We start from the raw sequence: 27,568 nt of genomic DNA, 5'->3' as shown, positions 1-27,568 counted from the left end.
GCGTTATTTTTGAAGAAAGTCGAGGTGGTGTGACTGACTTTAGCCCACTAATAGAGTATTGCTCTATACAGTGCTCCTGCTACATGTGCCGCACCACCTCTGTGTGTGGTGTGTAAATGCTCTAATCTGTTAACATGGGCGCCGAAAAAAATACGCACTGCTAACGCGTGCAGTGTGAAACCGGCGTCACATATGGCACCTTCTCAGCAAGCAGGGGCGCCAATTTTCCAATTCCCCACACAGTGAAATGATAGATAATACAAAACTGGTCGTGCCGCCTCCCATGTGACATGAAAACATGCCGCCCCAGGCGACTGCCTGGTTCGCCCGTGCCTAAAACCCTGCTTTTAAATAGTGAAGAACAGACCAAGTAAAAAAAAACAATGACTATGTAATATAGTGGATATACCAAAATGCTCCTATAGAGTTGATAGAGTTAATTTGTTTTCTAATTAACTCATTGATTGTCAATGAATAGCTTTTTAACATGTAAATGTATCTGACATAACATTGACGTGGTGGCATTACATAAGACATAATGTATTTCGATAAGTTGTACTGTATCTTTCAACATACCTTCATGTTCATTCATATTTATTTCATACTATAACTAGTAGGCCTAATAGAAAAAAGAGATGATCAGTGCACACTCTGCACATGCTGCTGGTTGAATTGGCTATAGGTACAGCGATTTATCATAACACATTAAAGAGCCACATGGTATTTATGGTTTAATTTCTTTATAAATTTTGACAGAACTACAACTGAGGCTTTAAATCAAAAGTAAAATGCAAAATTGTTATTGCGATTTTTTTTTTCAATTCCCCTTGGCGCCGCTAGTGGCGCTGAATATTTCACCTTTGAAATCCTGTCAGTTACAGCAACTTCAGCAAGCAAGAAAGATTGTGGCTGTGTGCCAGACAGCTTCTGCTACAGTTGAACTTAAGGTAGTATACGAGCTTCCAATCAGCTGAAAACGTTTCGAAACTATTACACGAGGGTTTATTCTCCAAATGTTATCATTTGTGAGCAGAATACGTTACAAAATGGACACGAGCTGCGCGCGTACAGAGACTTGGCTGACAGAGGCGGGAATTTCGAAGGTGTGACAATTTTACTTTATGTCTATAAGTATAGTGATTTTTTTTTGGATTTTTAAATTTCTGAGAATATAAGAATAACGAAATAACATTTTCTCCACCACTGAGGACAACTTTCATTGAACAATTTATCACAAATTGTACGATTGTCGTAATGTGTAGCCTAAACGTTATGAACACACTTACAGTAGAAAGCAAGTCCATATAGCCCACACTGTGAATGTGTTTATCTTATAGCCTACTAATAATATTTGTAATAATAATTATACTTATATTGATCATTTAAATGTGTTTGTCTCATATCTATATTTTCCAATAATCAAAAAGAAAATGTATGCTACCTTAAGAGCATTACATTTTATGACTATGCTATATATTTATAATAAATCAGTATTTCACATCATAAACAGACATGATTCATTTAAAATATGTTTTATTAATGCTGCGACTGCACAGAGATCAAGATTAACAACAAAGTGATTAAGAGAAAATAAGCCACATGTTTCAAAGGTTTTCATTGACATTATTACTTATTAGCATTAATTTCAGACAAAATCATAATCTGCATTAGAAGGAATTACTAATCCCATATCCCAACACATTTCTTAAAGAAGGGAAATTATTAATCAACAGGATGTAAATCACAATATTTAGAAAACAAGTTCCAAGGCCACAATCAATCTGTAACATTTTTCTTTAGTAGATGAAGTGAAACAGTGTTTGCAAATCATGTGAAACACACATTGGAAAATTTTACTGAAGCATTTAATCAACAACACTTTTTTTTCTAATCGAAATTTCCTCTCTTACGGTTATTGGATTGGTTTAACAGTCCTGTTTGACCACAAGGTTGGTGAATCCATGCACCTGAGTGAGCTGAGGACAGTCAAATGAAGCCAGAAGTTTCTGCTGGCCGTGACACTTGGGAACAAACTTCTCCGTCAGGCACACAGTGGCATGTCCTGCAATGTCACTGAGGAAGAAAAAGGATTATTTAATATTACTATAATTTATATATTTTAAAATAATTGTATATAATTAATTGGAGAATCTAAGAACAGAATAATACAAATATTATTTAGTATTTAATCGACCAATTCATTAAATTAATTATACCCATAGTTAACAACTCTGGGTTGCTTCAGTCCAAGTCCCACAAAGCGGAATACAGCGTTCTTTAAGACACAAGGCAGTGGATTCTGGAAGGTGATTTTGACTAGCACTTCTTGACCCAGGACTGCATCAGATACAGGCTGAGAAGAACCACATACAAGACACAATTTAGCACTAAATTATTTCAGCTGATCAACAGAAAAAGTTGAATACTTTAAACTCACAGCGAGAACTAGATCTGGAGTGCGCAGCCTGAAGCTGTACTGGGTGGCCAGAATCTGCTTAGTCTGAGCGACGTGTCCAAAGAGGTTGAGCATCAGTGGGGCGTGATCCACCAGGTGCTCCTTATACTCGTCATAACTCAGGGTCCACTCCATAGGTTTGCCTATAGTGGGAAAAGTGATATGCTTTCATTACAAGTCTCTATTTTAAATAACTAACAGATTGTGTGCTAATTTGCATTATTAACTTTACACATAAGCTGCACCAGTAACTGTGTGGTCTCATGTATTGCAACTCAAACTTGATCATTTCTCACATTCAGAGGGCTTGAGCTCGATGCATGTCTGGTCTCTCTTCAGGAAGGTCTTCCTGACTCCAGTGTAGTACATGGCTGCTGCATGGCTGTGGAGGGTGACGCTACGAGGTGAGCTGCATTTGTTTTTTAGATTGATGCAAAGCACGGCATCTTTTCCCACACACAGTCCATCATCCTTCAGGCTGACTTCACAGACAACATCCTCAGCGCAGGGGAGTGGGTATGTGCAACCTTTGGAGCCATGACGAAGGGCTGTCTCTAAAGCAGCACACTTCTCCGAAGAACCTGATCAATGGAAGCAGGAGGAGGTGAAGGTACAATTAAAATTATTGATCCTTGTTCCACTTTTACTATCCAGGTTTTTTTGTTTTTTTGGCGTTTCACCTCTTATGAGAAAGACATGATAGGGAGTGTTATTGACTCAAACCTCATCCTCATATGCACCATGGCTTAATCTGTCTGGAGCATGGGTTCCACCACATCCTTTACCAATTCAAATGTAAGTATTTTGTGGCATATGTATGGATTCTTACCCAGTGGGTGTTTGTAGAGGTTTGTGATATCTACACGCTGATCTGAGCCGACGGCCTTGGTGCTGATGCAGTGACCTACTACATCCTTCTCAACGTGGACAACACCAAATTTTCCATTACTTTTCCTCTGCCAGTAAACTTTATCACTGTTCACCTAGAGACACAAGGAGACAAACAGGAATTATATGTCATTATATGTTAATCTCTGTATAAGAGAATGCCATATTAAAGGAATTAACTCACTTCTGCGAAAATGTAGGGCACGTCATGCTTCAGGAAGGTCAGTCCACTGCGGATCGCAGCAACAGATGTTGGGCCGCAGCGGAAGAAGCCCTGGCTGGTCAGCTGAGGAGTGGAATCAACCACCTGCCAACCTCCAAAACCAGATGGCAGGTCGGGACGAGCCATCCAGGCCTCATTCCACACATGGTAGTTCCTACACGAAGAGAAGAAGAAAGACAATCACTTCATGCACATTCAGAGGAACTTTTGGCGTTGATGTTCATGATACTTACCAGATTGAATCACGGTTCATGTGATCAATCAGCTGAAATTTCTCATCCAAATAAACATCACTTGTCAAACAAACATCGGTGTCATGAGCAGAACAGAAGTTTGAGACCGGACGAACAGGAATGCCCAAACATCTCAACACTATGAGAAATTATAGAAGAATAACTGCATTACATCAATCCCTTTCTCAACCCTTATCTTCTCCCTGTCCATTCTGCCTGAACTCTTACGTGTGTTGGTGACTCCAGCGAAGGCCAAGCTCTGTCCATATTTGACAGGTATTCCTCCACATTTGTGGTATTGTTTCAGGATGGCACTGCTTCCGCACCAGGAAGTAGGAGAAGTTCCTTCTCCATAGCAGTTTGACCAGTTGCCCACCAACACACCACAGTCTTTGTTGGCAATAACCTGTTAAGGAGAGATGGTTGAAAATGTTGTCTTTTTTATGTAGTAACTTCATGCATATGTACCATACTTACAACAAAGCAAATCAGACCGTTTTGTTAGGCTTTCCAACATAGATAGAAAGAAAATGATTACTCACCATGTCAGACACCCCTCTGGAAATATTGATGGGACTTCCCCATCCTGTGCAAGGGGTACAACTCTTCTCCAGCACATATAAGCATGCAGCCAAAACTCCCTCCTCAAACTAAGATTTAGATGGCAGAGTGAGGAAATTAGAAATTGTGAAACATCTGGAATGCTATCTTTTGTAACGTTTTTTCTTGTAACATGCAGTCCTTTTGAAATCAAGGGTTTTGCAGAGTTTTCCTGACATTTGGAATGTATGAACAAAAGTCTAACTCTTACTTGACCAAAGTTCCATGTCCTGCAGCCAATCTGCTGTTTAGTTCCATAGTAGATTCTGCCCATGTCGTTCAGCACATACTCAACTCTCTCCGCCTCTTCATGCAGGTACACAGAGTCATCTGAGAACAGAGAACATTGGACTTGAAGCTTCATAAAGTTTTAATCGTGCTTTCTTTCTTATCTCCGCATTCAATTTAACCTTCATATAATCAGGTTTCAGTGTAATGAAACGTGTACCTTTACACCAGGGGTTGAACAGCATGTAAATGTCATTTTCAGGAACACATGGTGAAGTGAATCTTCCTCCTGAACAATGAGTCACGACACTGAGTTGGTATCGTCCAACGCAAGCAGTCGGAACAGAGTGCACACACAGTTTGAGTCGGTTTTGGCCCTTTTCAACAATCTTTGCCCCCCAGCAGTCTTTCTTGAATTCTTCCACTATTGGAACGATCACATAAGTGCCGTCCCGGATTGATGGGATATGACCTGTAAAGCACACAGAAGAACAAGTGATTCAAGTGAGCGTAGAAATGCATGTTCCTCCTCTATACTGTATCTGCATGTCCTATATTGTCATCCACGTACAGGTCATACAGTAACTAACCTAGTTTCAGCTCCAGGTGGAGTTTGTCACAACTTGGATTGAAAGGACGGCACAGATCAACCCACATATTGAAGCACTGTCCTCTACGGACGATGAGATGATCATCAAGGAAACAATGTGTGTGATGCTCCTTACGATTCTGTCCGCTCCTGCACTTGATAAGATCGACTTTACTCACCCGGAGGACAGTTTCTGAGAAAACGAAAAGGCAGAAGACAGCCCATTAAATATCAAACAGATCATTCATTGCGTTATTACAATAACACATTTCCCATCATGCATTGCAGGACAACGATCTACGACTCTTGCGATCACCTCCACCTTCTCACTTGATTGTGCAATCTTCCACGCGCTCCTTGATGACAACTTCCTCAGTCTCATAATCACAGCATGGAGTGTGACATAGTTGCAAGGTTTAGTGTATGGAGTAGTGCAAGGGTTAACACAAGGGTTAACAAATGGGTTGATGCATGGGTTCACCCATGGCTTTATACAAGGATTTGAGTGTTGGTTCACGTATCTATTTGTGCATGGGTTCATGTATGTATTTGCGCATGGGTTCACGTATCAGGGCTCTAGACTAACTTTTTTTCTAGGAGCGCACTGTAGCCCCTGACTTAATTTTAGGAGCTCAAGCTGAAAATTTAGGGACACACCTTAAATTAGCTTGCAATGCAATTATTAACATTTCCCCCAAAATAACTGTAAGACTGACACATTCTTTAATAATAAATAGACTTTACGTACATATATTACAATGTGCAGTTTTATTTTAAGTTCACAGGGGCTCCAAACTAACATTTGAGGGCATCAGCACCAGAGCCACTGAGTTCTACAAAAAATATCTGGTAGCACTGGGGCTGACAATAAAGCACTAAGCTTAATTTTAGGGTGTAGATGATGAAAAAAGATGAAACTTTAATTATTATCATTCATAAAGTCTTAATATTAATTAAAAAGCAAAACTAGTGAAAAAATGTATATTAGGGAGTGAAAATAGCCAATAAGCATCCTGATCGAGATCGGCCCACGACTGGCATGTTCGGGGCGCTGCGCTGTCTATTATTGGTCCGAACTAATAAACGGTCCGTGAAGCATAAATGAGTAGCGCATTTTCGTTCTGGTTTCAATTTGTTTGCATTCGCTGCTCGGCAAAGTTGTGGTCACGCCAGCGCGACCTAAATAAATATTTATAGTTTGGAGCCCTGCGTATTTATTTGCGCATGAGCTTACACACGGATTTGTGCAACTGTTAGCATAAGAGTTTGCACATGGGTTAACACTAGGGTTGGTGTAATCCGGTGCGCAGCATTCACCTTTCCAGCTGTCATCGTCCTGCTGGTTGAACTCTGGGAAACGGCCGAGGGTGCAGAGATTTTGGCATGGGCTGATTGCAGAAGGCATCCTGTCAGAAAAAAAACAAAGACTTTGAAGGATGAATTAAAAGATACAATACATTAAGATTAAGATCATCACTTGTTTGCACAAGTACAGGTGGATCATTCATAACTAACATCTCTTGAATCCTTTCTAAAGTATTCACTTAAATATTAAGTCTATGAGCACTCAAATCATGTTTCTAGAACTCAAGCTGCATTTAATAGGCAGCAAGGTAAATCATCTTAACCTTTTTCTTTTGGTGGGTTATTAAGGGTCCAGAAAACAATTAATAAGTGCAAAATCAAACCAGATAAGAAGCCTGAAGTGAAGTCAAAGTTGATTACTTACATGTTTTAGTCCTTGTCCTTGTTTAAAAGACACTGAACCGAGAACTTGGTTTACTTAAGCGAGTTAACAGTAAGTCCTGCTTTAACCAGCTCTTCTTTCCACTGCAGCCCTGGATATATATACTTCATGTCTATCTCCACCCCTTCCACATCTCTTGTGATAAAGAAGATAGGATTTTGGGTGAGTGACATGTTAATTTGAATGTTTTGTTTAGGGATTTAAGTCTAATTAATGTCTTAGTTTAATTGGTCTGTACTGACAGAGTAAGGAGGAAATGCTAATTTATAATGACCAAATGCCAATGCCAAACTAGTCATGGCAAGGTTACAGGAGTGATTAACAGATAATGAATTAGTTTTACTTGTACTTACATTACACAGTGCTTTGCAATTGTCATACAGTTTATGTGTTTCTAACATAAACATACCTACATAGCAACAATAATAATTAAATATGACACATTTGTTGTTATATGTGGGATTATTTAGGGCAGTAGAACAGTGTCACTGCTAATTGAACATATAAGTCATCATCACCGTATGTATTTCAGGTTTGCATAGTAAGTGCTAATGCACTGGGTGTACTACTACTACTTAGTGTAATGGTAAAATTCATGTATAGTTTTACATTGTACATCTTCGTTTTTAAATATGCACTTATTTAGTCACTTCATGTAAAATAGTTGCTTTATTTACTTTATTCTTGTGAACAAGTACAACAGGTTCTGATGTCAACAGCTACATAACAAGGACATGTTATTATAATACTGGTGCTTAGTTGTTTGAGTATATGAGAATAATACGATAATACACATAAGTAAAAATATATTCAGGGGAAAAAAGAATAACTGGTTCCTAAGTAATGAAATAATGATGTAGGTGATGGATTCAATTCTGTGAACAGATACAGAGATTAAAATTCTCTCATCATGCAGATCTGTAAAGTAAGCACACTACAATTAGGGGTGTGAGTTATACAAAACCAGTGATCTTGATGTAGAGCAAGAAGTATATTTTCCCAGCACGCAATAGATTTGCAGATCAGCTTGTGATTACACATTAACATAACCATGTCTTTACCCAAAAGAAACTAATATTTTCCCATCAGACAGCTACCTCTACCTTTATAAGGTACTCTATATGAGTATTTGCTACTGTTGTTGAGTGTGTATATATATATATTATATAAGTTTGCTTTATATTTAATTTTTTGTTATTACTTTAAATTGGGTCAAATGTGAAAATGCTTTAATTTAGGATTGTTCTAGTTTAATATAGTTCTTTTCATTGCAAATTATATGATCAGTAAAAGTTGAATAAAATTAGAATTGATTTGTCTGTATTTTGTTTGTCTCTTTTATATACAATATAAAATATATATATATATATATATATTATATGCATACGATTATTGTAATCACAGTTTGACGGTGTGATTACAACATTCAGTGAGTCACTGATAATTCAAACGTGCTGAGCCAGAGACGAACATGCTCAGTGCTTTTCGTATCACAACTATTCATAGTGCAGCAGATTAATGACATATTTCAAGAGAATCGTTCAAATTGGTATACAAGCATGAAATTTGGCACAGATACACTCTAAGGGTCACATTTTGGAAAAAGGTGTTGGCCACCCACAAAAATTCAACAAGGTGGCCATTTTGTCAAGATGGCTACTATTTCTCTTGAATCCTTACATCAGTTTTTCAAAAGGTGATGCTATCATCAAATTTGGTACAAATATTCTTCAAGGAACATTCTCATGGAAAAAGGTGTGTGCCACTCAAAAATTCAAGATGGTGACCATTTTCAAGATGGACACCATTTCTGTCAGAGCTCAATTTAATGTGTTAAGGAAGGTTTTGTTTAATAGAGTGAACATCATTACACAACCAGGGCACACTGGTGACTTCACTGCTGTGAAACTCAGCATGGGGTTCCGTGTCAGCTGATCTAGTTTTACTTACACTGTAGTTCTTGACTAGTAGTAATAGTATAGCTAAGTTTAGTGTCCCAAATGCTGTCTAACAGCCCCTCATCAATTAGCTAGTAATAGATGTAGTTAGATAGCCGCACCTAGATGTAGTTAGAGAGCCGAGCCAAGGGTAAGCGGGGCGATACATGACTTGTTCATGTATGGTTACCTGTAAAGTGTGCAGATCACACGGGACTTAAATGGCACTGGATGAATGATCGGGCTAGGTGTAGGTGATCCGAACCTAGTTGTATCCCATACCTGAATGTGTACTGTGTCTATGATTGAGGTGGTAAAAGGATAACCTCTCGGCCTTAATCGGACAACAAACCCCCAAAACGGCAAATGAAAATCCCATGTCAGCCAAGAGGCCAACTGATTGGATGAAATGTTGTCTTTCTCAGACAGACACAAAGGAGCCCCTCCAATCACCACCTACCCATCACGTTTCTCAACATGATGGCTATAAAATGATTGCCACCAACATTCCACTTTTTCACAAAATCAATAAAATGCCAATGACCCTGGACCTGGAACGACTGGATGAAGGTGGTCGTATAGAAGCTATTTTGAGTAGGAACCAAGCGAAGTGTCACGAGAATTGTCGACTTCGGTTCAACAATACATAGTTACTTCGTGCCCAGAAGCAACAGAACTAAACCAATCAGTAATTTTTTTTTTTTTTCATTCCTTCCTTTTAACTCAATAATTTAACCCAACGGAGTACACTATTTAAGCAACACCCACCTTGAAAAATTAATCTTGAATTTTTGCGATTGCCTTTTTCTAAAAGTGTGGCCATTAGAGTATTTTTGCTAACATGCATGTGTGCATCAGTGTACATATTACCGAAATGACGGCCATCTTGGAAAAGGTCTCCATCTTGAATTTTTTATTTGGCCATCCAATTTTTCCAAAAAGTGACCTTAACAGAGTATTTGTGGCATATTTTCTGTATCACTATTTGGAAACAGTGGCAATGAACATAGGACAGGAATGGCAGCCATCTTCAAAAATGTTTTCCATCCTGAATTTTTACTGGCGACTTCCTTTTTCTAACAGTGGCCCTTCCTCTCTGTGGACTGCATCTTGCCATGGTGTAGAGGCTTGTGTACTCCAATCAACCTGAGAGCTATGCCGGCGGGGAATTTATATCCCTGGCAAGTTTAACTGAGCCGGACAGGTCAAAGGAGAGGAGGCAGACAAAGCAGACATTATGACTATTTGACAGAAATGGTGACCAACTTGAAAATGGCCGCCATCCTGAATTTTTGAGTGGCACATACCTTTTTCCAAAAGAGTGTTCCTTGAAGAGTATTTCGGCCTAATTTTAAGCTTGTATCACCATTTGAACAATTTAAATAATTAATATTCAACATGAATGGTGGCCATCTTTGAAAATGGCCGCAATATTGAATTTTTGAGTGGCCAATGCCTTTTTCCAAAATAGTGACCCTTAGATAGTATCTTTGCCAAATTTCATGCTTGTATATCAAAGTGAACGATTTTTTGTTTACTAATCTGCTGCACTATCAGTGTTTTTAACCACATGTTTATATTAGGTTTCAGACATTTAAATAGACATTTATAGTTGGTTACAAATTCCATAAACTGATGGAAGCTGCAATAATAATCCTTTCAATTATAATTTGACGAAGTGTTTTATTCATTTTAGATATGCATTGTGTAGGAAACTAAAAATGTACTGTATTTTTCTTCCATTTCACAGGCCACTAATGTATTTTGGGAAAAATGGATGAATTTACGTGATGTAAATTCGAAAAATGCAGTTCTCTAAATTGTAGTTCAAATTAACATGGCGGCGCCCACTGCATGCCATCAGGTGTTTAAATGACGAAACACATTCACTGCCACATATTTTATAATTGGAATATATTATATAGTTCATGATATAATTAACAAATGTGTGAAAAAAATTAAATAAAAGCGATGTTCCAATATAATGTTCTAAAATAAAAATAAAAACTCACTCTGGGGGCTCAGCTAGAATATAGAGCCCCTAGAATATATAATATATCATTACATATCTGAAATACTTAGATTCATGTGAATGACTCAAATTTGGATGCCTACACTCAAGTAAACTTGCACACACGTATAGTCCAACCCACTGAATATACACTCCCGCTGTAAATGACACGTAGGGATTGGTGTGTTTATATATACATTTATTATAATTTGAATATTATTGCAACATACATTAGGCATAGCTTTCATAATGGATGTTAGATAATTCAACAACTCCATTTTGAATGTTGGTCCAGATTATTATTATTACCCAGAAATACTACAGACTTATCATAATCAGTGTTCGAACTATACCGCGTCCTTTGGGGGAGCCCACTTGTTTTAGTTTTTTGGGGGGGTTTGATGTTCGCGCACTTGCGCGTGCCGAGGACTGAAGCGCCTTTCAGACAGGACGTGGAATGCGTGGCGCTGCACTATGAAACCCATTCATTTCAAGGACTTCCACAGATACATAACAGCTACAAGTGTGCACTATGCAAGCACTACATGATTCACCCTATTATACTTTATCGACACAAATTGATAAGTCAAACAGCAAACAGCCATCCACAAATAGCCTATAAATAGGCTGTCTTTGAGTTCACTTGAACAAGGGTTAAATTACTCGTCAGGCTAGTACAGAGGTATACCATAATTCCTCCGTGCAATTAGGCCTAAGACATCGAGAGTCACGCAGATCTATAACAACTCAGCCACAAAACATAATTGGGAATAACATGCCTTACCTTAACACATAATGGATTTCAAGGACTTTGCGCGCAGATCAATGGCCTCCAACGTTAACATTTTATCTACAAATCTTGTTAACTTGTTTACATGAGTTAACATGTACAAAACATGACTGGAATTTGCACTGCAGCGCCACCACACCTTGATGCTCATACCAAGAATAGCATGTATAGTTATCTTTATTGAAGTGAATTAGGTTTAAATCACCGTCATGTGTGTATGAATGAATGATATTTTTGCTATTTTACACATAATACTCCACGATGATCACATTACACAAAACTGAAATTGCACGCAAAATAAAACATTGTCAATATTTTTTGAGACCCCCCCAAAATTTCACGAATCACATTTTCAGGGTAGCCCATGTCTTATTAAGGGGAGCCGAGCTCCTCCTTGCTCCTCCGTAGTTCGCACCTAATCACACATCAAAGTGCATAAATTATTGACATTGTTCTTAATGCTGAGGCAGCACATAATAAACAAAATGGCTAAATGAAGGAAATATTCACCATAACAAAAAACAACAATATATAAGTTTTCAAAACTTTTTATTCTTATTTTTAATTTTTATTTTTTTCATGACAAGATGAAAAAATATCAGGCATAAAACACCCTGAGTGCATTCTCCTCTGAGATCATGATGAACAAGTTTACAGTCCAAAGAAACAATCACTTCTTCTCTTTAGTTAATTGAAGTACTTTTTCACTGTTTAACAGAAATGTTTGCAACACCATACACTTGATTGAGTTGAGGACAGTCGAGGGACGCCAGTAGTTTCTGTGTGCCATGTCGCACTGGAATAAATGTCTCTGTCAGGTTCACTGTGGCCAGGCTTGCAATATCACTGAGAAAAAGAGAATTATTACATACTAAAACTAACATCATCATAACAACACATATTACATCTCCTAATACAATTGTATCATAACAGTAAAAAAAAAATATATATATATATATAATTAATCCAACACAAGCTCCTGGCAATTCACAACTATTTTATGTTTTGGCAAATTGATGGCTAATTCGTTCTGTCTTGTATCTCAAATCTCATTCGTTCGGTCTTGTACGATCTGCTTGCGCACCAGTGATGGTTATAGGGCTGCACGATGTCATATTGCGATTATTGTGGTCAAAATTGCGTTTGTGATATAATAAACAAATTGTTTTTGCAAGTCAACTTGCTTGGTTCTCAAGTAAAATGCACACACAGATTAGTGATAATGCTGAAATGTGTATTTCTCTACTCAAACTAGCAACAACAACTAAATTTTTTACAAAATTAAATAGTGACATCTTTGCATTACTGCAAACTTGTTATTGTCTCAATAGTATAAAATAAATGTCATATTTGCCTGTGCCCTACTGTCTAACAGGTAGGACATACAGAAATTGAACAAAGTTATATCAAACAGTCTGCTCTGCATAATAATAAATTAAATCTAGACTAATCCTTATTAAAGCTACAAAAGTTATTCAGTCAAGAGCAGTCAGTAATTGTCTCTGTTCCCTTTGTTCTTTGATTAACTTTACTGACAGAAAGCTTTATTGGCTGCTGTCCCTTTAAGACCAGCCAGTGCTGACAGAGATGCGGGTCTCACACGCGACTCATTCTCTCACAACTCTTCACGTTCATCATAAGGCTGCTCTTATGTTATGAAGATACTCGACAAAACGGACATTTTGGTATAATTGTGTGTGTTATTATTCGGTCAAGCGCTAAAGATAACTGTATTCTGGCATGCTGTCTGTGTGCACGATACTGGCGTGTGTCTTTCTGTGTCTCACTGCAGTCAGGACATTCACAGGCAGCGCATGAATGGTTTAAAAGCATTTGCACAAATAAGAGCGGGATCATATAATGTAGGGTGGATGACAAAAATTAATGGATGCTGTGTTGATTGCGTTAAATATTTTATCAATACTTAATCAATTTAATGCGTTAACGTTGACAGCCCAAATTGAATTATTCCATAAAATCGCAGTATTTTGCGTCATATAATCGCATAGGCTTGACATCGCGATTGCGATATGATTAATTGTGCACCACTAGATGGTTATGTTTAAGACTTCTTTTAATGTGTACTTTTTTCTAACACGGCACAAGTTCAAATTAAATCATCACCTTGTAAAGTACTTGTTTTCCTGTGAGATCGTGTTAAATTTATCTTACCCATAGCTAACAATTGGGAAATGCTTCGGTCCCAGACCCTCAATACGGAATATCACATTCTTTAGAACACAAGGCAGTGGATTCTGGAATGTGATTTTGACTGGCACTTCTTGACCCAGGACAGCATCACATACAGGCTGAAAGGTAAACAATTTATTTAATGTATTTTAAGTTTATGGGTTAGGGTTAGGGTTAGGACTTTCCTGTAAAATCCATGGCCAGTTCCCACCAATAATCATGTAACCCTTGTCTTCTAGGCCATCACCAACCCATAAAGAGTTTAAAAGAGAGAACCTGCTAGACTCACAGATATAGCTAGATCTGGAGTGCGCAGTCTGAAGTGGAACTGAGTGGCCAGAATCTGCTTGGTCTGAGCGACCTCCAAAGAGATGGAGCATCAAGGCCGCCTGATCCACTAGGTGATTCTTATACTCGTCATATCGCAGGATCCACGGTAGAGTCTGGACTATAGAATGAAAAGAGATAAACAAGTCTCCTTTTAAAACAGTTGCATGGTACTGTACATAGATCTAGATACATTTGAAAATGGCTTTCGTTTCAAGACACCACACTAAAGGTTTCCATCCACACTAGCGTTTTAAGTGTTCCAAAAGTTTCTTGTCCTCACTGAAATATTCGAAAATTAAAGGAATAGTTTACTTCAAAATGAATATTCTGACATCATTTACTCACCTTCATGTTTATTTCTTCTGCTAAACACAAAAGAAGATATTTTGAAGAATGTTGGTAACCAAACAGTTGATGTACCCCATTGTACCCATCCAAAAAATACTATTTGGTTACCAACATTCTTCAAAATATCTTCTTTTGTGTTCAGTAGAAGAAATATATTCAAACAGGTTTTGAACAACTTGAGGGTGAGTAAATGATGACAGAATTTTCATTTTGAAGTGAACTATTCTTTTAAATCATCTTACTGTGTATGCGTAAAATGTAATAAAAACTCAGAGATGATACCGAAAGACGAGACACAATTAAATTGTCACACTATTCTTCTGGCACCATCATTTTAGTACTATCCCAACACTAAGAGGTGCATCCAGGACACACTCAATCGCCATTCCATGTGTGGTTTATAGCAATTGTGAGTAAATCTTCTGCCATCTTTGCAGGAATGTAATATAAAGAACATTTATCTTTAGCAACACTGTGCATGTTGCCATCCCCTTATCTATTTTGGAGAGTGTCTTCGTGAAGCTCAGTTTTCGCAGGACAGAAACGCTGTCTCAGTGTGGACGGAACACCAAAACAGAGTAAAAAAGATGTGTTTTCAAATGAATCTGTATTAGTGTTGTCAAAAGTACTGACTTCGGTACCTAGTACTGAAATTGAAAAAATGTGACGCTTTGAGCGCTGTTGAGCGGAAAAGTAACTGGAATCGTACAGCTGATCATTGTAGCCAATCACAAATATATCCAATCTGCGTGTGGGTACAATGGCCAATCAGAAATGTTTACAATTCCACTCAACAGCGCTCAAAGAGTCACATTTTTCAAAATTCAGTACCGGCTTCAGTACCGACCGTCGGTACTTTTGACAACACTAATCTGTATTAATGTAGACGTATCTGCATTCTCTCTCATATAATACAGGGTTGATTTCAAGCTTTTATCATCACTTACCCTCACTGGCCTTCAGCTCAATGTTCACTTGGCTCTATTCACTAAAGCATTATGGACTCTGGTGTAGTATGTGGCTGCCTTTTGACTGTAGAGGGTGATGGAACGAGGTGTGTTACATTTATTCTGCAAAATGATGGAAAGCACAGCATCCTTGCCTAGACATGGTCCTTCCCCATGCATGCTGACTTTAATGGTCACATCTTCCGCGCAGGGCAATGGGTATGTACATCGCTTGGAGCCGTGACGAATAGCTGTTTCTATAGCAGTATGCTCTTCCTCCGTACCTGATCAAAGTTAATAAAGTTGACATTTAACTTCAAGACATTTCCCAAGTGTGACTGTTACCATACTGAGATGTGTATTCACCTCGTGGATGTTTGTAGAGGTGAGTGATATCAAAGCGTTTGTCTGAGACGACAGCCTTGGTGCTGATGCAGTGACCTACAGCATTTCTCTCAACGTGAACAACACTAAAGGTCCCATCACATCTCCGCTGCCAGTAGACTCTATCATTGTTCACCTAGAACATGAGAAACATTACTAATGTAGCATATATTGCATTTATGTGAGAAAGAACCATTTAAACCATTTATGATAGAATATAAAGGAATTAACGCACTTCTGCGAAAATGTAGGGCACATCATGCTCCAGGAAGGTCTGTCCACTGCGGATCGCAGCAACAGATGTTGGGCCGCAGCGGAAGAAGCCCTAGCTGGTCAGCTGAGGAGTGGAATCAACCACCTGCCAACCTCCAAAACCAGATGGCAGGTCGGGACGAGCCATCCAGGCCTCATTCCACACATGGTAGTTCCTACACGAAGAGAAGAAGAAAGACAATCACTTCATGCACATTCATAGGAACTTTTGGTGACATCACAAATGTTCACGATACTTACCAGATTGAATCACGGTTCATGTGATCAATCAGCTGAAATTTTTCATCCAAATAGACATTAGTTGTCAAACAAACATCAGTGTCATTAGCAGAACAGAAGTTTGAGACCGGACGAACAGGAATGCCCCAACATCTCAACACTACGAGAAATTAAAGAAGAATAAGAGCATTAGATCTACAACCATTTTCTCAACTCTTTATTTCTCCTTCTCCATTCTGCCTGAACTCCTACGTGTGTTGGTGACTCCAGCGAAGGCCAAGCTCTGTCCATATTTGACCGGTATTCCTCCACATTTGTGGAACTGTTTCAGGATGGCACTGCTGCTGCACCAGGAAGAAGGAGAAGTTCCGTCTCCATAGCAGTTTGACCAGTTACCCACCAACACACCACAGTCTTTGTTGGCAACAACCTGTTAAAGACAGACGATTGAAAATGTTTGTTTTTTTGCAAAACAGAGCAAATCAGACATTTTGTTAGGCTTTGGAAAGAAAATGAATACTCACCATGTCCGACACCACTCTGGAGATATTAATGGGGCTTCTCCATCCTGAGCAAGGGGAACAACTCTTCTCCAGCACATACAAACATGCAGCCAAGACTCCCTCCTCAAACTACTTATCACAGATCAGAGAGAGAAAAAAATGTTGAGATTGAGAAACATTTCAGCCAGTTAACCAGTTATTCTGGTAATAGTTTGCAAAATATCAGGCTTTCTACGCAAATCTCAGGCTTGAGTTTTGTAAAACTGTATATGAATGAAAGTTTAACTCTTACTTGACCAAAGTCCAGTCCTGCAGCCAATCTGCTGTTTAGTTCCATAGTAGATTCTGCCCATGTCGTTCAGCACATACTCAACTCTCTCTGAGTCGTTATCCAAGTACATATAATCATCTGATAGAGTGAGAAGAGAAAGTTTAATTTTAACTGAAGAGTTGTACCATGACTACACTGGAAACGAGCAGTGCGAAGTGATGCAACAAAATACAATATAACACATTTTAATCAGTGGTGTTGTCTACACTGGATGCGACACGACACAATAAATCCTGACGGTAAACTGATGCCTTGTTCTATATTTGACGTACTCCAAGCACTCACGATACTTCTCATAGAAGGGAAAAATTAGCATTGGTTGCTTTGTCACGTCCAGTGTAGACAGTTTCTAGCTGTTGCGACGCGATGCAACACGTTGTTGCAATAAATGTAAAAGTGCTTTCTATTTTTACTTCTCTGCTTAAAAGCTTGTCAGCATATGTGTGTTTGAGTTTCAGATGTGTAATGAAACGCGTACCTTTACACCAGGAGTTGAACAGCATGTAAATGTCATTTTCAGGAACACATGGTAAAGTGAATCTTCCTCCTGAACAATGAGTCACGACACTGAGTTGGTATCATCCAATGAGTGCACACACAGTTTGAGTCGGTTTTGGCTCTTTTCAACAATCTTTGCTCCCCAGCAGTCTTTCTTGAATTCTTCCACTATTGAAACGATCACATAAGTGCCGTCTCGGATGAATGGGATATGACCTGTAAAGCACACAGAAGAACAAGTGATTCCAGTGAGCATAGAAATAATACACTTTTTGTCATGTGGTTGTTAAAGAAGGCTATAACTGAACAAGTATCAGCTCTAGATGAAGTTTGTCTCTATTCGGAATAAAAGCTTGTGTCAACTCAACCCATATCTGGAAACACTGTCCTCTACGGATGATGAGGTGATCACTCTCATAATAATTTGTGTGATGCTCTAGTCGATTTTGGCCTTTTCTGCCTTAAGAGCACACCTGCAGCACTGCATCTGAGAACAAGCAAGAGCAAAAAACAATCAGACTTTAAAATTTGAAATTTCATCCCCTCTATGCAGTGCAGTCAGAAGAGTTTGAAGCACTTACCATGACTTCCACATGCTTGTGTGCCTTTGTAATCACTGCACTGGCTGATATTGCAAACTGACTGGCTGCGTTCCCCTTCCCGCTTTTCCAATTCCAGTTTGTTTCCAGTGCAAATATTTTCACAAGACATACTTTAAGCTTCAAAGGTGAGAGAGCGAATGGACAAATTATAAAACAAAGCTTTCATCCTAGATGGTTAATCATTCTAAATAAATGGCTTCTACAATTGCTTTATTTTTTAGAAGATGGCAGACTAATTAGAATAAAAATCTGAAGAATAAAGTATAACTTTTGACTAGTACTTTATTCCTTTTCTTACCTGATCTAAAATGCTAGTTTTCTAAATGGAATGATTACATACTAAATAAAACCAGGTCACAATCTTAAAATAAGGAGTGTTGATACTTACATGTTAGAAGTCCTTGTCCATGAATATGACTTGTATCTCTTTATTTACAGAGTAATCAGAATAATTGTTTTGAGAGAGCTCAGTATGCGAAACTAAGTCTTTCTGGGATGAACTACTGTCGCTTCAAATGTTTTTCTCTGCTACACACGGGTATATAATGACCTCCGCTCCACCCAAACTGCCCATAGTGTGTGAAATAAATTCTATTCATGGTGAGTCAAATGTACATTGTACTATACATGAACACTGTAGTATAATTGCTCTGGTTCTGAGCTGTTATTTAGAATTGTCAGACTAAGCAGATAATTAAGCAATTTTCTCATACAAAGTGAATAAAGGTGATGTGGGACACTATTCTGTCTGTGGCATTGTTTTTAAAAATATGATCCAAATGGCTACATTAAATCTCATGTCATACTTGTTTAGGATAAACGAAACGCTGCTTTTTAGTAATGAAATAATCTACACATACTGTAATGATTGAGATTAAGTGACCTACTTGTATTCGCCCTACTGTACCATAGGTGGCACCTATTTACCTACTTTTCCCCCCGTAATTTATATTGGTCAATTGAAAAGCTTTAAGATTAAAACTTGGTGACTTATACTGCATTTAAATGACGTGCAAATATTAGTCTGGTTCATTCTGTTGCACAGTAAAACCACGAACTGCAATGTTGCTACTAAATGCTGCTTCTCAAACTACCACTAAAATACAAAATTACTTAACGAAAATTATAATTTTTTACAATATTTTAATGCCAATTACACAAGATTATAAATATATGGACACCAAACTAAAGGAGTTGCCTGCTTCACAAGTTGCAAAAGACGACCATTTTTATTTATTTATTGACCATTTGTCAGTCCTGCCCACTTGAGGGCTCAGCCAATCAGCATATAGAGAAGGGCTACCAGGTGGGTTTTAAATGCAGATTAGAATATATTATGTCACAACACTGTTTTATATTGTGTTATTTCCTACCAAATACATTAACTTTGAAGGACAAAACAGGTGAAAATGAGGCTGTGAGGGATAGACTTAAAGTCTTTACAATAGCACGAACTCTAGAGAGATCCTAGATCACATAATTTTTACAACTCTTTTTTTTTTCATAAAATACATTTCGTCAGCTGAACAATTGGATTGACAATAGTACAATCCATTGAACACACTGTATTTTATCCCTCACATGCTTGTTTTAATTCCTGTCAAAAGTTAAACATGCGCTATACTGACTAAGATCTATTGAACAGGAAAGTTTTTGTCACAATAATTAAAGAAGTGATTCAGAATGACACTAGATCATAGCATGACAATTCTCAAGGTTTCTTTTAATAATATCCGAACCTTTCCAAATGCATGTTCTCGCTGTCCAGCACAAATCCAGTGAACATCCATACTGTCCTGTGTGTTTCCAGCTGTCATGATGTTCATGATTGATAGACTGGGACTGCAGAATACCAGAATGTTTAATTATGGGTATGACAGACTAAAGCATTATAATAATTGTCTGCTATTATAATACATAATAGAGTCATTTAAGAGATGCAATTCCTTCCAGTTGACAATCCTTTCAGGGCAACAATGTTTTTTAGAAGTTCAGTGTTGAAAACTCATTAAGCACTCCTTGAGAGTTTTGAACATGCAACTTTTCTTCATCTACTGTGCTACACCTCCCCATACATTGATTTCACTGATTAACTAAATTATTGCCGTCTGATGAACACAATGAAATTGGAGATTGTTGCCGTGTAATTTTAGTGATCAAACAATAATTATCTCTCATTCTTTCTAACTGTTTTTCAGTGACATTTCAAGCCTGACCACAGTGAGCCTGACATTTATTTCCAAAATGCCACTTGAACTCGCATCACTTGACTTTCCTCAATTAACTCATGTGCTTTTATTGCCGATGGATGGATGAGAAGAAAGAAAGAATACTGTCCTTTTTACTGTTTTCTATCAAGTATGACCAGAATTTCTAGATAGACTACAGTTATGTCATATCAATTTGCTAAAGCCCTTGTAAAATCATTGTTTTAGTAATAATAAGCTAAAATGCTGAGGTATTGATGTTTTTTAGGTCATTTTGACTTACGGTAATTGGTCTTATTAAAGGATATTTCTTATAATTTTCCCCAGGGTGGAGCATAAGCTTCAGGTTTGGGATGGTGATCAGATAATGTTTCTATAGTCTATAGTCTCAGAAAAGGACAAAATTCATGCTTGACACTGTCTTCCATAACATAGTTCATAAATCTAAGGGCACATACTGATTTGAAGTTATGACATCAGATCCTTACTTCCACTTGTCAAGTAAGAGATGTTTCTTCCTTTATCACTGCAGGGGCCGGTGTTTGAATGCATGGGGTCTGGAGCAACACTGCACCCTCTGTCAGTAAAAAGTGAAAAAAATAATTAAGATTAAAACATGGAAATAAAACAGCATATTCATTTATAAATTCTCTTGGATGTGAATTTTCATTCTCATATTTTCTCATATTTTCCTTCCAATTTTGTGAGTCGTTCTATTTAATAACTCACTAAAAGTCATACATAAAAGAGTCCTTGTTCCGACGATCATCAGAGATAAATGTAAGAGTAATTGACAATTAACTGTACTGCAATTTAACTTAATATAACCATGCAATATTGTGTCTGAGACAATTTTGCCTTCAAATGCCTGATCTAATCTCTTTGTTGAAGGGAGCTTCATTTCTTCAAATGTACATAAAATAAATTATTTTATTTTATTACACGGCTCTTTGATTCTGACTAATCATGCCAGTCATACAATGTATAAATAATTACTCACTACTCTCTTAAACGATGTAAAAAAGATTAACAAACAGGGTCAGTAAGAAATATGCAGACTTTGCTTACATAATGTTTCTCATACCTTTAATGTATAGGAATAAATAAAGGATATATTCATCATTTTTATGACCAACGTCAGCGTCTTAAATGAACAGACCTGCTCTGGCAGGAAAATGACTGTAAAACGACTCTGCCTATAGTTTAAAAGTTCAGAACAATTAAACTAAGATGTTAATTTGTCCAATTAATTTTATAAAAGAATCCATTAAAATGAACATGTGTGACTCAAAATACTTTGATCCCTTTCTTAAGAGGACAATTCTCCACATTCTTCTGCTATGAGCTGTGGATGGGGTGGAGATGAGGATAAAGTATAAAAATCCTGTCTACTGTGGAGTCAAACTACGAGCTGGTTAAAGTAGGACTTACTGTTCACTTCTGTACATCAAGTTCTCGGTTCAGTTACTCTTAAACAAGTGCAAGGACTAAAAACATGTAAGTAATCAACTTTGACATTGTTTGAAACTTATTATCTGTTTTTAATGTGGACATATGTTGGTATTAGAAAACTAGAATTATCTAGAATTCATAGGCTGTTTTTATCAAGATTCCTGTAGCAGCAACACCATCTTTAACAGGTTATTATTTCTAAAGTCTTTCCTTTTCTGGTATTGTGAAAGTAAGTTAAAAATATTGGTCCGATATTTTTGAGAACAAAAGCATCCAGGAGACCATATTTATGAATTGTTAACCATGTGATGACTTATTACTTATCACACTACTTTTTTTGCCTAGCATGCCTTTTGTATACAACCCATACAAAAACCTCTGCACCATCGGCCGTTTCCCAGCCATTAAACTGCAAGCGGACGACTGCAGGAAAGCAACATGCCACCCACCGGCTCATCCTTATCCTTGCTTTAACCCTTATGTGGACCCTTGCGCTAAAACTTATGTTAACCCTTGTGCAAACCCTTGCTCTGTCCCTTATCCTTACCCTTACCCTTACGCCAACCCTTGTGTTGACCCTTGTGTTAACCCTTGCGCTACTCCATACCCCAATCCTTGCAACTATGTCACCCCATGCCGCAATTATGAGACTAAGGAAGTTGTCATCAAGCAGAGCGTGGAAGATTGCACAATCAAGCGAGTCTGTGGAACTGATGGTAAGAGTTGTAGATCTTTGTCCTGCAATGCATGATGGGAAATGTGTTATTGTAATAACGCAATGAATGATCTGTTTGATATTTAATGGGCTGTCTTCTGCCTTTTCGATTTCTCAGAAACTGTCCTCCGGGTGAGTAAAGTCGATCTTATCAAGTGCAGGACCGGACAGAATCGTCAGGAGCATCACACACATTGTTTCCCTGATGATCACCTCATCGTCCGCAGAGGACAGTGCTTCTATATGTGGGTTGATCTGTGCCGTCCTTTCAATCCCAGTTGTGACAAACTCCACCTGGAGCTGAAACTAGGTTAGTCACTGTATGACCTGTACGTGGATGACAGTATAGGGCATGCAGATACAGTGTATGTAGAGGAGGAACATGCATTTCAACGCTCACTTGAATCACTTGTTCTTCTGTGTGCTTTACAGGTCATATCGCATCCATCCGGGACGGCACTCATGTGGTCGTTTCAATAGTGGAAGAATTCAAGAAAGACTGCTGGGGGGCAAAGATTGTTGAAAAGGGCCAAAACCGACTCAAACTGTGTGTGCACTCTGTTCCGACTGCTTGCGTTGGACGATACCAACTCAGTGTCGTGACTTATTGTGCAGGAGGAAGGTTCACTTCACCATGTGTTCCTGAAAATGACATTTACATGCTGTTCAACCCCTGGTGTAAAGGTACGCGTTTCATTACCCTGAAACCTGATTATATGAAGATTACAATGCGGAAAGAAAGAAAGCACATTAAAACATTATCAATGTTCTCTGTTCTCAGATGATTCGGTGTACCTGCATGAAGAGGCGGAGAGAGTTGAGTATGTGCTGAACGACATGGGCAGAATCTACTATGGAACTAAACAGCAGATTGGCTGCAGGACATGGAACTTTGGTCAAGTAAGAGTTAAACTTTCATCACTAGAGTTTACCACATATCAGAGACTGATGTGAATCCAATTGATTTCAAAGGGGATGTTGAGAAACCCCAACTGTTTGTAATACTGAAAACAGTAAAATCCTGCAAATAACTTTCAACATTTTGGTCTAGCCTATAATGTTACAAAGTAGTTCTCTAAAATGATTATTAAACTTTAGGGTAATATATTCCACAGGGTTTATCTATAACAAAACCAGATCGCTCCCATAACAATCTACGAACTGGAAGCATATTACGTTGATGACGTCGATTGGCGTACAATAAAGCTACTCCAGTTTTATTTTGACCGTCTAACTGAAATATAAAGTTTCTGGTCTTTAAATGGGACTGTCGTTCTCAGGGAATACAATCTGAGGTGTCATTGCAACACTAAACAAGCAGAGTAGACAGTGAGACGAGATCAATCTTACTGGAGTCATGAGCTTGAAGTCTTACTAGTGAACTAAAAGAGATTCACAAACCTGACTCTTATGATTTGATTCTTTAAAAGAACCGTTCAAAAGACTCTGTTAGAGCAGTTGAGCTTTTTATTTGTGTATGTTAGGTTTGTAATAGGATTTAAATCCAATTACACAATAAAAACTTTTTTTTTAAAATTAAGTTTGATTCAGTGAAGTTTGTGACCCCTGCTGTACATGTTTTTTATTTTTTTTAATCATGATATCTAATTTCCTCACTCTGTCATCTGATTCTTAGTTTGAGGAGGGAGTCTTGGCTGCATGTTTGTATGTGCTGGAGAAGAGTTGTTCCCCTTGCTCAGGATGGAGAAGCCCCATCAACATCTCCAGAGTGGTGTCGGACATGGTGAGTATTCATTTTCTTCCTGAATTTGATGTTGAATGAAGCTTGAGGCATAAAAACAAAATTTTCAATCGTCTCTCTTCAACAGGTTATTGCCAACAAAGACTGTGGTGTGTTGGTGGGCAACTGGTCAAACTGCTATGGAGACGGAACTTCTCCTTCTTCCTGGTGCAGCAGTAGTGCCATCCTGAAACAGTTCCACAAATGTGGAGGAATACCGGTCAAATATGGACAGAGCTTGGCCTTCGCTGGAGTCACCAACACACGTAAGAGTTCAGGCAGAATGGACAAGGAGAATTAAAGGGTTGAGAAAGTGGTTGTAGATCTAATGCTCTGATTCTTCTTTAATTTCTCGTAGTGTTGAGATGTTTGGGCATTCCTGTTCGTCCGGTCTCAAACTTCTGTTCTGCTCATGACACTGACGTTTGTTTGACAAGGGACGTCTATTTTGATGAGAAATTTCAGCTGATTGATAACATGAACCGTGATTCAATCTGGTAAGTATCATGAACATCAACGCCAAAAGTTCCTCTGAATGTGCATGAAGTGATTGTCTTTCTTCTTCTCTTCGTGTAGGAACTACCATGTGTGGAATGAGGCCTGGATGGCTCGTCCCGACCTGCCATCTGGTTTTGGAGGTTGGCAGGTGGTTGATTCCACTCCTCAGCTGACCAGCCAGGGCTTCTTCCGCTGCGGCCCAACATCTGTTGCTGCGATCCGCAGTGGACAGACCTTCCTGAAGCATGACGTGCCCTTCCTTTTTGCAGAAGTGCGTTAATTCCTTTAATATGGCATTCTGTTATACAGAGATTAACATAATGACTAATGATTCCTGCTGTGTCTCTAGGTGAACAGTGATAAAGTTTACTGGCAACGGAAATGCGATGGGACATTTGGTGTTGTCCACGTTGAGAAGGATGTAGTAGGTCACTGCATCAGCACCAAGGCCGTCGGCTCAGATCAGCGTGTAGATATCACAAACCTCTACAAACACCCACTGGGTAAAAACCACATGCATGTCTCTTAAAACATCTGGTTAAGATTCATGGTCTCACCTGTGACATCTCCTCCTGCTTCCATTGATCAGGTTCTTCGGAGAAGTGTGCTGCTTTAGAGACAGCCCTTCGTCATGGCTCCAGGAGATGCACATACCCACTGCCCTGCGCTGAGGATGTTGTCTGTGAAGTCAGCCTGAAGGATGATGGACTGTGTGTGGGAAAAGATGCCGTGCTTTGCATCAATCTAAAAAACAAATGCAGTTCACCTCGTAGCGTCACCCTCCACAGCCATGCAGCAGCCATGTACTACACTGGAGTCAGGAAGACCTTCCTGAAGAGAGACCAGACATGCATCGAGCTCAAACCCTCTGAATGTGAGAAATTATCAAGTTTGAGTTGCAATACATGAGACCACACAGTTACTGGTGCAGCTTATGTGTAAAGTTAATAATGCAAATTAGCACACAATCTGTTAGTTATTTAAAATAGAGACTCGTAATGAAAGCATATCACTTTTCCCACTATAGGCAAACCTATGGAGTGGACCCTGAGTTATGACGAGTATAAGGAGCACCTGGTGGATCACGCCCCACTGATGCTCAACCTCTTTGGACACGTCGCTCAGACTAAGCAGATTCTGGCCACCCAGTACAGCTTCAGGCTGCGCACTCCAGATCTAGTTCTCGCTGTGAGTTTAAAGTATTCAACTTTTTCTGTTGATCAGCTGAAATAATTTAGTGCTAAATTGTGTCTTGTATGTGGTTCTTCTCAGCCTGTATGTGACGCAGTCCTGGGTCAAGAAGTGCCGGTCAAAATCACCTTCCAGAATCCACTGCCTTGTGTCCTAAGGAACACTGTATTCCGCTTTGTGGGACTTGGACTGAAGCACCCCAGAATTGTTAACTATGGGTAAGACACTATAATATTTAAATTATTAAATTAATTTCATTGATGAACACAATGCTCTACACTCTTTCTGTGTTGCTATTCAGTTTTAGATGATTTTATCTAATAAAACACATTCAAATATAAAAATTATAGTTATATTAAATAATACTGTGTTGCTAAAGATCTTATTTAACCAAATGTATTGAATTATATTATAATATAATTCTATATTGTAATATAATATTGTTTTATACAGTTTGTTACTGTTAAATCTAAAAATTAATCTTTTAAAAAAAATATTTAAATATGAATGTTTACAATTATAGTAATATGTAGCTAGTTTGTGAATATTTAATCTAACATTAACACTAACATCTAACATTAATTAAAATATAAATTATATATTAAATAATATTGTGTTGCTGTATAGTTTTAATAATTTAATCTATGAAATGAAAGTATTAAAAAATAGATTAAAATATAAAAAGTAATATTAAATAATAGTATATTTTTCTACACAGTTTACTATTTAAGTTTTAAAAAAAGTATTTAAAAACCTTTTAAAATATAAATATATAAAATTATAGGAATATTATATTATATTATGTGTTAAAAATACAGTTTTTGAATATTTAATCTAACAAAAATGATTACAAAAATACTAAATATTCTTATTTTCTTCCTCAGTGACATTGCAGGACATGCCACTGTGTGCCTGACGGAGAAGTTTGTTCCCAAGTGTCACGGCCAGCAGAAACTTCTGGCTTCATTTGACTGTCCTCAGCTCACTCAGGTGCATGGATTCACCAACCTTGTGGTCAGACAGCACTGATAAACCAATCCAATAACCAACAGAGAATAAACGGCAAGGCTCCACTCAATAGAAAGCGCTCACATTTGCAGAATTAACAAGCATCTATTAGTTACATTTGACCTACAATCTGTAAACCTTAAACCTCTTATGATGCATTTAATCATGATCTAGGAGGCTTTATGCCAGACACTGTTGTCTCTTTATCTTAATCATATGTTACTCTTTTATTTAGTAGTATTTTCGGAGATGGCATTTATGGGCTTTACAAATGTTATACTCATCATAATCAAGTTTATTTTTCCTTTTAATTTTTGATTTTTTGGTTTTTCCTCATTCTTTTGAAAACTCAAATAATTACTTCATGGTGATGGTTACTCTGTCCTGTGTAGCTTCAGCATCCAATAAAATATTCCCAGCATACTATACT

At 38.0% G+C, this 27,568-nt stretch overlaps 2 protein-coding genes, 1 long non-coding RNA gene and 1 pseudogene across 5 annotated transcripts; 2 read left to right on the top strand and 2 right to left on the bottom strand.

Annotated features, from left to right (window-relative positions):
- Window positions 1-889: 889 nt before the first annotated feature.
- On the top strand, window positions 890-7,125 carry LOC143725758 (uncharacterized). Its single transcript, XR_013198327.1, has 3 exons — window positions 890-947; window positions 1,034-1,103; window positions 7,053-7,125. It is a non-coding gene; the product is annotated as an uncharacterized LOC143725758 (long non-coding RNA).
- LOC143725756 (protein-glutamine gamma-glutamyltransferase K-like) lies at window positions 1,517-11,842 on the bottom strand. Of its 2 annotated transcripts, XM_077218480.1 has the most exons (15): window positions 11,696-11,827; window positions 6,946-7,098; window positions 6,534-6,622; window positions 5,218-5,409; window positions 4,848-5,099; window positions 4,611-4,729; window positions 4,342-4,449; window positions 4,028-4,205; window positions 3,800-3,938; window positions 3,528-3,720; window positions 3,285-3,438; window positions 2,752-3,036; window positions 2,438-2,598; window positions 2,217-2,353; window positions 1,517-2,073 (listed from the first exon to the last, which is right to left on the bottom strand). In XM_077218480.1, coding segments are annotated over exons 2-15 (2,157 nt in total). In that variant the 5' UTR covers window positions 6,948-7,098; window positions 11,696-11,827; the 3' UTR covers window positions 1,517-1,925. The 2 variants fall into 2 exon arrangements, with proteins under 2 accessions (XP_077074595.1, XP_077074596.1); XM_077218481.1 differs by lacking the exon at window positions 6,946-7,098 and having other exon boundaries at window positions 11,696-11,842.
- Window positions 11,843-12,235: 393 nt separating this feature from the next.
- On the bottom strand, window positions 12,236-17,980 carry LOC143726034 (protein-glutamine gamma-glutamyltransferase K-like; annotated as a pseudogene). Its single transcript, XR_013198375.1, has 11 exons — window positions 17,705-17,980; window positions 17,188-17,304; window positions 16,917-17,024; window positions 16,645-16,822; window positions 16,414-16,552; window positions 16,136-16,328; window positions 15,883-16,036; window positions 15,517-15,800; window positions 14,181-14,339; window positions 13,874-14,010; window positions 12,236-12,547 (listed from the first exon to the last, which is right to left on the bottom strand). The product of XR_013198375.1 is annotated as a protein-glutamine gamma-glutamyltransferase K-like (transcript).
- Window positions 17,981-21,894: 3,914 nt separating this feature from the next.
- On the top strand, window positions 21,895-27,564 carry LOC143725755 (protein-glutamine gamma-glutamyltransferase K-like). Its single transcript, XM_077218479.1, has 14 exons — window positions 21,895-22,030; window positions 22,331-22,701; window positions 22,819-23,010; window positions 23,133-23,384; window positions 23,482-23,600; window positions 24,337-24,444; window positions 24,530-24,707; window positions 24,800-24,938; window positions 25,018-25,210; window positions 25,289-25,442; window positions 25,529-25,813; window positions 25,967-26,127; window positions 26,212-26,348; window positions 27,015-27,564. Exons 2-14 carry the CDS (start codon window positions 22,332-22,334, stop codon window positions 27,157-27,159), a joined length of 2,433 nt encoding a protein of 810 aa, XP_077074594.1. The 5' UTR covers window positions 21,895-22,030; window position 22,331; the 3' UTR covers window positions 27,160-27,564.
- The last annotated feature ends 4 nt before the right edge of the window (window positions 27,565-27,568 follow it).

The sequence above is a fragment of the Siphateles boraxobius genome, unplaced genomic scaffold (assembly GCF_051911475.1).
Source record: "Siphateles boraxobius isolate OS27281-9 unplaced genomic scaffold, OSU_SipBor_1 77, whole genome shotgun sequence".
NCBI classification, from domain to species: Eukaryota; Metazoa; Chordata; class Actinopteri; order Cypriniformes; family Leuciscidae; genus Siphateles; species Siphateles boraxobius.
The sequence above is the reverse complement of the archived record's forward strand: the minus strand, read 5'-3'. Positions and strand labels throughout refer to the sequence as shown.

Coding starts and splice junctions, on each gene's coding strand:
- LOC143725755 (XM_077218479.1), top strand. CDS start 22,332: ATGCCTTTTGTATACAACCCATACAAAAACCTCTGCACCATCGGCCGT. Junction 22,702..22,818: donor GCGAGTCTGTGGAACTGATG/GTAAGAGTTGTA, acceptor TCGATTTCTCAG/AAACTGTCCTCCGGGTGAGT. Junction 25,443..25,528: donor CCTCTACAAACACCCACTGG/GTAAAAACCACA, acceptor TCCATTGATCAG/GTTCTTCGGAGAAGTGTGCT.
- LOC143725756 (XM_077218480.1), bottom strand. Junction 5,100..5,217: donor CCACCTGGAGCTGAAACTAG/GTTAGTTACTGT, acceptor TGTGCTTTACAG/GTCATATCCCATCAATCCGG. Junction 2,074..2,216: donor CCCAGAGTTGTTAACTATGG/GTATAATTAATT, acceptor TTTCTTCCTCAG/TGACATTGCAGGACATGCCA.